Raw genomic sequence first — 9,728 nt, forward strand, 5'->3', positions numbered from 1 at the left:
AAGAAAGAAAGAAAGAAAGAAAGAAAGAAAGAAAGAAAGAAAGAAAGGAAAAGAAATGAAGAAAGGAAGGAAGAAAGAAATAGAAATACTTGTTCCTTGATTGAACTTCAAGAGGCCCTCAAATGACCCTAACCAGTCTAGCAACTCTCTTCCCCTCTCTCTAAATCAGTTTCTTCTTATGTAAAACAGGGATCCTAATGGAACCAAACCCCCCAACCTTAAAGCACCAGATAAGCTTTAGTTGGGATTCAGGGCCTCTGCTTTCTAGTTAAACACCTGACGTGTGTGAATTCTTTCACTCTTTTTTTAGATTGTGAAGATCCTCATCTCACTTATTAATGGCAGCCTTCCCTTAGCATGTAATAATTAACTAGATGAGAGTTCCTTTTCCTTTAGCTAATTTTAGATTGGCATCTCTCAGATGGGACTTTAGGAGATGCCCAAGTCTCAGCAGCAACTCCCCTTTTTTTTCTTTTAAATTATTCTATATACTCAAAAGTTTAAAAATGGATGGTAAAAGTAAATTTTAAAACCTCAAAAAAACCAAAATATTTTTATAGTCTTTTAAAAACCATCACTATCAGCTGGCTAGGTGGTGCAGTGAGTAAAGCGCTGGCCCTGGAGTCAGGAGGACCCGAGTTCAGTTCTGGCCTCAGACACTTAACACCCACACACAAAAACTAGCCATGTGACCATGGGCAAGTTATTTAACCCCAATTGCCCTCCAAAAGGAAAAAAAAAAACACCCCAAACCCATCATTATCACTTCCCAATGACTTTCATAGACCTCATAGACCTTCTTGTAACAAACAAATATGGTTAAGTAGGGCATCTCCAGTCACCCAGATAGATATCTGGCCACTGGACCCAAATGACTCCAGAAGAGAAAGTGAGGCTAAGTGACTTTGCCCTCCCTCACTTAAATCCAATTCACATGCAAATCATGGTACTACCTTCCTGAAGTCCCATCTTCAAGAATGAAGGACAACCTGTGAGTAGTAAGAGTTACCCAACTGTTCAGTTCCAGTTGTGTAACCTCCCCTGCCCTTCCCTCCCCCCTCCCCTGCCCTCCCCTTCCCTCCTCTTCCTCTTCATCAGTGCACTTGGGGTTTCATGCCCTTACCTGAGAATGCTTGATCCAAAGGAATGTAAATTTTGATGGTTTAAACCTAGTGCTGTATCTTGGGGATATATGGCCTTGGACAGACCTCCCTCATTTAAATCCAGATCACTTGCAAATCATGACATCACCTCCCAGAAGTCCTGACCCCCAGCTAGAAGGGGAAGGGAGGAAAAAGTGCAGCAAACCACAACTATGGTTAAGCAAATCTAGGCAATATACATCTGAAAAGTTGTGCCTCCTTCCTCGCCCAGGTCTAGAACCAGTTTATCCTGAGGCAGGAAGCACTGAAGCTCGGCATGGAGATTGGGAAGCCCTGATTTCCTCTGCAGCATCTTCACTTAACCCTCTGTGTGACCTTGGGCCGATCACCAGACCTTTCCGAGTAACGTTCTTATCTGTAAAATCAGGGGCTTGCTTGGACCATCTTTAAAGTCCCTTCCAGAGTGATCTCTGGTGTCCTTCTGCAGCTCATTAATGTCATCTATCTAATGCGGATGCTGACTTGGCACATTTTAACCTTGTCCCCAGATTTAAGGGGAGCCTTCTGCTTGGGAGCATATGGCTTCTGCTGCACAAGTTACAGCAAACACAGTGGACAGGGGTCTTGAGATCCTGTCTATCAGAAAAGCACAGAATTTTAGCGCTAGCATGAGCCTCAGTGGGTAGCTAGGTTGATAGATCACTGGGCCTGGAGTCTGGAAGACCTGACTTCAAATCTGATCTCAGACATTTACTAGCTGTGTGACCTTAGGCAAGTCATTTTAACCCTGTTTACCTCAGTTTCCTTATCTTTAAATTGAACCAGAGAAGGGAATGGCAAACCAATCCAGTGTCTTTGCCAAGAAAACTCAAAAAGTATCATGGAGAGTCAGACATGTCTGAAACTACTGAATGACAACAAAGTGAACTTCAATGACCTTCTAGTCCCACCTTTACCTGAACTTGGGTTTCCTCTACAATCTAGTGGACAATTAGGCATCCAGCCTTGACTTGAAGACCTCCCAATGACAGGGATCTTACTACCTCCTTGTGGGGTCTGATTTTTTTTTTAATTCTGTATTTCAGTCTGTTTTCCTTCAGAATCCTATGTAGTTTGTTTATGTATTTAAAAACATGATTCTGGGCAGGAGTTCCTCCTTGGCTTCACCAAACTGCTGTCCAAGGGTCCATTATACAAAAAAAAAGAGTTATGAACCTGATATCCCTTGTCCACATCCTGCAGTGAGAAGAACTCTGTTACTATTCACTACTTGTGGGCGCTTTGGCAACTTACTTCCCTTCTCTAGGACTCAGTTTCCCCCTCTGTAAAAGAAAATGTAAAAGAAACTAGATGATGTCGAAGGATCCATTCAATTCTTAGACTGTTCAATTCAGTGAGCTGATGAGAGGAAGGCACAGCCTTGACCCTGCCTCTCTCCTCACCCTTCTGGTAAAGCAACCATGCAAACCTTAATGCACCATGTAAGCTAGGGGCAGGCCAGCTGCAGGGACCTGGAAGCAAAGACATTCCCAGCAAAGGGAGACCCCAGGCCTACAGCCAGGAATGAGTAAGTGTATTGAAGAGACACTGGACCATAGGTTCTCAAGCCCAAAGCCACCTTTTAGGTAAGCTAAAGTCCAGCTGGAGAATCAGAAGTTGAGAAGGCTGGCCTGACAGTTAAAACATGGCAGAAAAGGATACAAAGAGCTCAGCTCTGGAGGCCTTGGGCCTGGCTTCAAATTGACCTCCTCCCCTTCCTAGCTGTGGACTTCAGGCAATCCTTCACTTTTCCCAGCCTCCTCTGCTACATCATCTGGAAAATGAGAGGATTTAAAAAAATTTCTTTATTAAAAAAAGTTAATTCATTTACTTTTAATTTTCAACATTCACTTCCACAAGTTTAAATTTTCTCCTCCTCCCTTCCCTCTTCCCTCCCTAATGCAATCTGATACAGGCTCTTCACATACATTCCTACTAATCACTCTTATTTTCACATTAGTCACATTGTATAGAAGAATTATAATGAATGGGAGAAACCATGAGAAAGAAAAACAAAACAAAAGAAAATAGTCTGCTTCGCTCTGCATTCAGACTCCATAGTTCTTTCTCTGGATGTGGATATGGCATTTTGCATCATGAGTCCTTTGGCATTGTTTTAGGTCCTAGGATTGCCAAGAAGGGCCAAGTCTATCAAAGGCAGTCATGGAACACTGTGGCTGTTTCTGTGTACAATGTTCTCCTGGTTCTGCTCACTTCACTCAGCATCAGTTCATGTAAGTCTTTCCAGGTTTTTCTGAAGTCCGCCTGCTCATCATTTCTTATAGCCCAATAGTATTCCATTACACTCATATACCACAACTTGTTCAGCCATTCCCCAGATGATGGACATCCCCTCTATTTCCAATTCGTTGCCACCACAAAAAGAGGTGCTGTAACTATTTTTGTACATGTGGATCCGTCCCCCATTTTTATGATCTCTTTGGGATACCGCCCTAGGAGCCCTATTACTGGGTCAGAGGCTACGCATATTTTGATATTTGCAAATTGCACTCCAGAATGGTTGGATCGGCTCAGGCACAGCTCCACCAGCAATGAATTGTTCCAGCTTTCCCATATCTTTTCCAACATTTATCATGGAAAATGAGAGGTTTGACCTAGGCAGCGTCCTAGGGCCCCTCCAGGTCTAGATCCGAGATCTTCTGACCCCAGATCTTCTTCACCTCGAGAATTCGGCATCTCGGTTGCTTCCCCACACTTAAAAGGAGGTAAACAGGCCTTTTGCCGATGCTGGGACAGGGGTGTCTCCGAGGGCGTGGGGGGGAGGGGTGGTTGCCACGCCTTCCCCCAGCTCTGGACTGAGCTTAGGGTGGGGGTGGAGGTTGGGGGGGGCAATCAAAGGCAGGTGCCCCACCCCCAACTCTCCGAGTGTAGTCCTAGAGCAAGTCTCTGGCCTTCCCTGGACCACAGTTTCCTCTTCGGTAAGAAGCCCTAGCTGGAGTTCAGGGTTCTGGGAGCTCCCCAGAGTGGCGGACAGGTAGGGGTGGGGGTGGGGGTTGCAGCCCAGGAACGGTGTGTGCGAGTTACAGGGCTAGCACTGCTCTCCCCCCTCCCCGCGTGGGCCGGGCTGAAGGCTCGCTCCTCCTCCTCCTCCCTCTTTCTCCTCCCCATGCCCCTGCCCACGTTCCCCGGCTCCTCCCGCAGGTAGGCCTGGTCATAAGAGGGCGCGCTGGGGCCGGCCCTCCTCGTCTTCCTCCTCCTTCCTCTCGGGCTCTCCTGCTCTCTTACGTGGTGCTTCCTCTGACCCCGGCTTGGGATCCCCGCCAAACTCGCTTCGCCATGGAGGATTACCATAAGCCGGACCAACAGAAACTTCAGGCGCTGAAGGACACGGCCAACCGGCTGCGCATCAGCTCCATCCAAGCCACCACGGCGGCCGGCTCGGGGTGAGTGGGGCGCCGGCCCCCGACCCGGCTCCCGACCCGGCTGGGGGGGCGCCGGCGGGCGGACGGCGGAGCTGCTGCAGCCCGAGCTCGTGCGTGCGGGCTGAGCGCGGGCATCGAAGGCAGAGGGCACGGACCCGGGACGCTGCCCCAGCAGGGCTCCCACTTAGAGTGCGAGCAGGAGGGAGAACTGGGTGAGAGGGCTCCGGCTGAGGGGCTGCCGCGGCGGGGGCCGCGATCGGGGGGAGTGGGCATCGGCCCAGGTCCCAAGACAGGAATGCTGGGAGTGCGGACTCAAACTCGGGGCTGATCCGACTTGGGGCGCAGAGAGAATGCTGTGGCTCTTCCGGCTGAGCCGAGCCCTCGGGGCCAGCCCAGCGCGGCCCGGCAGCCTTTTCGGGTGCCGGGGCCTTTCCGAGCTCCAGATCTCCGCCCGGAACCCGAGGCTGGCTCCGCCCATCTGTGGGCGAAGTCCCCAGGGTGGCCGGGCACGTCCCGGGTGCCTCGGGCTTGCGGGTGGGGACCTAGGGAAGGGGCACTGGGGCGAGGGTGGCACCTGGGATGTGTCTTCTCCCCCGACCCCAGCCCTAGTCAGATCCCCCCAGCTTGGGACCCCTGTGGCGGAGTGGAGACCAAGTTCAGTCCCGGACTCCCTCCCGTTCTGTGCAGTCCACGATGGCGGGAAGTTGGGGATCTAGAAAAAGGAGAAAAGCCCAAGGCCACTGAGACAGGAAATTTGCTTGGCCAGGGCACATGAGAGTTTCCTGCCTGCAAGCCCCAGCTTGGGTGAACCAATCGGAGCTTTTACTTCGGACCAACTTGGGAGGAGGGCGTGGGGTGGGTGTGGTCTGGTAGTGGATTCGAATTGGATCTGGAGGCAGAGGTTCGGTTCAGATACCACCTCAATCCACAAACATTGATCTAGGTCCTCCAGTCTCACTGGCGCTGGGGATTCGGAGACGGAGGTGAAGCCAGCTGGCCGTGGTGGGGGGAGGCTCACTCTCCTCCTGGGGATTAGTCTTAGCTGATATGATCCCTAATGTTCCACCTCTGATCTTAGGGCCTCTGGAGCCCTTTGGGTTATTCCTAGGGCCTCTGGAGCCCTTTGGGTTATTCCTAGGGCCTCTGGAGCCCTTCGGGTTATTCTCCGGGGGAGGGGAGCAGTTATTTTCCCACCAGCCCTAAGATCGGCTTTCTCGGGTCACACAGATGAGCTGCGGGGCAGGGCAAAGCACGTGGTGGAGGCTGGAGACCAGAGGTCTAGACCACGTGGTCTGACCTTTTAGAGGCCACTTTTCATCCATTGTCCATGTGCAGTTCCGGGTTATAGTTAAGTTAGAACTGGAAAGGCCTCAAGAATATTGGCATTCTATATTTGGGGGAGCTAAGGGCCACAGCTCAGTGACTTGCCTAGTCCTTGATGAATACTGATTGCTGAATGGCTGTCAATGCACAGGCCGGAGTGGTACCTGAAAAGGTGATTACAGACCTGAGTATGGATAAGGCCCTAGGGAGTATGGATGAGGGCCCATGAGGTTAAATGGCTTTTCCAAAGCTCCAAGGTACTAAATGTCCCAGGTGAGATTTAGAGAAGGAATTTCTGGTCTTCATTTTCTCTACAGTTTTGTTTTCTTGAAAAAATCATTTTCTGCTCCTCTTTCTCCCCGTAGGGTCAAGTAAAAACAACCCCAGCATTGGCTATGTCCCCAGAACTATACCTGCTTATTCTTCATTCTAGAATTTGGACCTCCTTTTCGAATGACCGCACAGGATTTGACCTGGTGGAGGCCAGTCTGTCAGCCTCTACCCTGGCTGCTGCTTCCAGGTTCAGGCTGGCCCTTTCCTTTATCGCCCTTATCTTTAAAGTGAAAGGGTTACTAGAAGGTCTCTAAGGGCATTCTCAGCTCTGCCAATGGGGAGAAAGGAAAAACTCCCAAAGAGGAGGAATACAGATTGATGCCAGACTGGCCAAAGAATGTATTCCCTGGGGGCCCAAACTCTCTTATTTTCTTTTTGTGCCCAACAGTCAGAACCAATTATCAGCAGGATTTCTAGGCAGTCCAAGGGGAGATTTTCAGCAGAATGTAGGTCAGTCCCTTAGGTCTGTGGTAAGTTACTCATTTATGAGCTGTGCCCTCACCTGCTCTGCAGAGAATCCAAGCTGGCCCCCAAGGTAACCCTTGTCTGACTGGGCAGTTAGAAGGAAACACAATCATTCCTCCCCCCCAAAAACAAACCCAAGCTAGCTCTTAATTTTTATGAACAGTGCTGAGGATTGCTGGGCTTCAGTTAGGATGACCTGGTCAGTCACTGAACATCTGAGCCTCTTAAGATCATAAGTTATGTGACCAATATCATATTGCTTACCATTTTAGGAAGGGGGAAGGAGAGAGGGAGAAAAATGTGGAACTCAAAATTCTAAAAAAGAAATTAAAAATTGTCTTTCCATGTAACTGGAAAAAGTAAAATACCGTTTAAGAAAACCTGTAAGATAGAACTTTGTTCTAAAACCATTGAGATTGACATAGGTAGCATGGGCTGATGGGGAAAGCAGTCTGGGTTCAATTTTCTGTATCCTGACAAGAACTGCTTTGATTCTGGCCTAATTTGCTTAATCAGCTCAGTGCCTCAAGTTGCTCAGGATGTCCTTTCGTGTAGCAGGTATTCCTTCTGGTGGGAGTTCCCCATGACGGTTTTATTGAGTTCTTATCGCATGCAAATGGCCCCACTTAGATATTCTCAGTCTATTTTGCCACTGAAGGAACTGGGCCTTGGAGCTGTCCGGCTTTTAGCTAGCTAGCTAGTGGCCCAACTCAGGCAAGAATTTTCTGCTTCCTAAACTGACATCTGGTTTCTGGCTCAAAGTCCAGTGAGTGTTTCTACTTAAGCTATCTGCCCCTGCTTGGGGGGAATGGAGCAGCTATTGTTTATTCAGACCTCAGACTGGGATTTGAGTTGGTGGCGTCCACATTCATTTTGTGAGAACTGATGAACATCAGAAAGATGAACAGCTGTTTTTGCCATCCTGGGCTAAGCTCTCTTGGAAAGGGCAAGTAAAGTACTCTGCAGTCAGAGGATGTGGGTTCAAATTCCTGGTTCTGCTCCTCTTAAAGGCTGAAAAGACAACCCCCCTGGCCTGGATACTGTAATGATTGGAACATATAGTTACGGAATTTACCCATGGTGGGAAAAAACCTTTCCATCAACTTGGATCAGATAGCTCTCTGACCATTGGGTTAAAGATGAGATGCTAAGGACCCCCTCAGAAGCCCTTAAATAGGACCTTTGGTCAGTCAATCAGCAAGCATTTATGAACACCTACTATGTGCTCAGCACTGTGCTAAGTAATAGGGCTTCAAAGACAGGCAAAAGGCTACCCTGTGCTCGAGGAGAGTACAGCCTAGGGAAGAGGGAAGAGGCCAGCTTCATTTAGAGCTGAGAAAGCTGAGGCCCTGGGGGGAGGGGGAGGGGAGGGAGAGGGAGCCGCCCAAGCCACCTGCACCAGAGGCTCCCTGGGTTGTGCCACTCTTTTGGGAGAGTAGGAATCAGAAGAGGTGGGTTCACATCCTGCTTCCATTCTTCATTATGTCTGTGACCTGACAAGAGAAATGAATGATCTTAGCACCAAGACCCTCCTACGCTGAGTGGCACAGCCACCACTTGAACCAGCTTGTGGTGTAGAAGGCTGGAATCTCCCTCAGACCCACACTAGCTGTGCTGCTCTGGGAGGGGGGTCACTTAACATATTCAGGGCTCCCCCCCAGCTCTGAATCTAGGACTGTTTGCTAATGAAGGTTCCACTCACTAGGCTGCACTGCCACTCCAGATATGCTTCTAAGAAGGATGAGACCCTGGGTATGGCGCAGGTGGAGCATTAGAGGTGAGCTCCTATTAGGCAGCTTGCAGAGTGCTGATGGGAGGGAAGCAGGGCTTGAGAGCGGCCCTCCACACTGCAAGCGTTGGCTCTTTCCTCTTGTTTAACTCCAACACTCTGGCCAGATGCATTGCCTAATTTGTCTTGCAACACCAGGGTTGTATGCGGTGGACAAGTGCCAAGGGAGTGAGAGAACAGCGGGGCAGTGGGGGTGGGAATGAGGCTCAGGGTGGAGGCATCTGCTGTAGGAAGCCCTTCCCAGCCCCTCTTCATCCTAGAGCCTTCCCTCGGCTCCTTAGGGCCCTGTGCTGTACTCGGCTTGTTCTTAGATTACATTATAGGCTCTAATTAGATTATCAGCTTCAATAACCTCAGCAGGTGGTGAATTCCTTGTTGGCAGGGAAGACTTCCACCTCTTTATATCTCCAGCGCATAGCAGGGTTCTTGGTACATAGTAGGTGCTTATTACATATTTGTAGTGGACATTGATATAGCCCTTACCATGTCCTAGGAACTGTGCTAAGTACTTTATTTACTGTTATGTTATTTGATCCTCATGGCCACCTTGGGAGGTAGGTGCAATTAATGCCCCCATTTTAGAGATAAGGAAACAGGCAAACAGGTTAAGTGACTTGCTGGAGGCCACATAGCTAGTATCTAGTATCAAAGACTGATTTGAACTCAGGTCTCCCTGATTCCAGGCCCAGTGCTCTATCCACTGTGACACCTAGTTTCAAATTGTGTGCAAAGCTCTTTGCTAGGCTGGGGGGCTTTGGTGTTTTTTTTTTTTTTGGGGGGGGAGAGCGTTCAGATCTGTGATTTCATTGTAGGGAGCTCCCAGTGTGGACCCTTTACAGATGGCCACCTGAGCAGTTTTAGTTGGAAAGGGGCTTCAGAGGCCAGCTGGTCCAAATCTTCATTTCAAGAGTAGGAAGTCCCTGTCCAGGGAGATTAAGTCACTTACTTGCCAAGGTCACAAGGGTAGTGTCAGGTGGAATTTGAACCCACATCCTCTGACTGCAGAACTAGTGGTCTGAGTCACTGTCTGGGGCCCTGAGTAGTTAAGGCCAGCAGGGGTCAGAGGCAGGATTAGAACCTGGGCCTTCCTGGTTCTGCTGCCTGCTCTCTGATCAACCAGACCATGAAGCCTCTCTTGATGTGGGGATCTCTGATGGAACTTGCCCTTCCACTAGGAGATAGAATCTGTACAGATTAGGGAATACAAATATATGCAACGTAACTTCAGGAGGAAGCCGGCATTAGGGTGTGTGTGTGTGTGTGTGTGTGTGTGTGTGTGTGTGTGTGTGTGTG

The 9,728-nt window shown here is 49.3% G+C and overlaps 1 protein-coding gene across 2 annotated transcripts in view; it reads left to right on the top strand.

Moving 5' to 3' along the window:
• The window catches only part of TKT (transketolase), a 495,005-nt gene that overhangs the window by 458,429 nt on the left and 26,848 nt on the right, over positions 1–9,728 (top strand). The window contains exon 2 of one of the 2 annotated variants that reach the window (XM_069084377.1): positions 4,348–4,546. In XM_069084377.1, coding sequence (XP_068940478.1) covers positions 4,440–4,546 — 107 coding nt within the window. In that variant the 5' untranslated portion in view covers positions 4,348–4,439. Of the gene's footprint in view, positions 1–4,329; positions 4,547–9,728 lie in introns of those variants that run through there. The other variant, XM_069084376.1, reaches the window with a different exon arrangement.

This window comes from Petaurus breviceps, unplaced genomic scaffold, assembly GCF_028583685.1.
Source record: "Petaurus breviceps papuanus isolate PSGF00001 unplaced genomic scaffold, PetGlider_PUasm1.0 174, whole genome shotgun sequence".
NCBI classification, from domain to species: domain Eukaryota; kingdom Metazoa; phylum Chordata; class Mammalia; order Diprotodontia; family Petauridae; genus Petaurus; species Petaurus breviceps.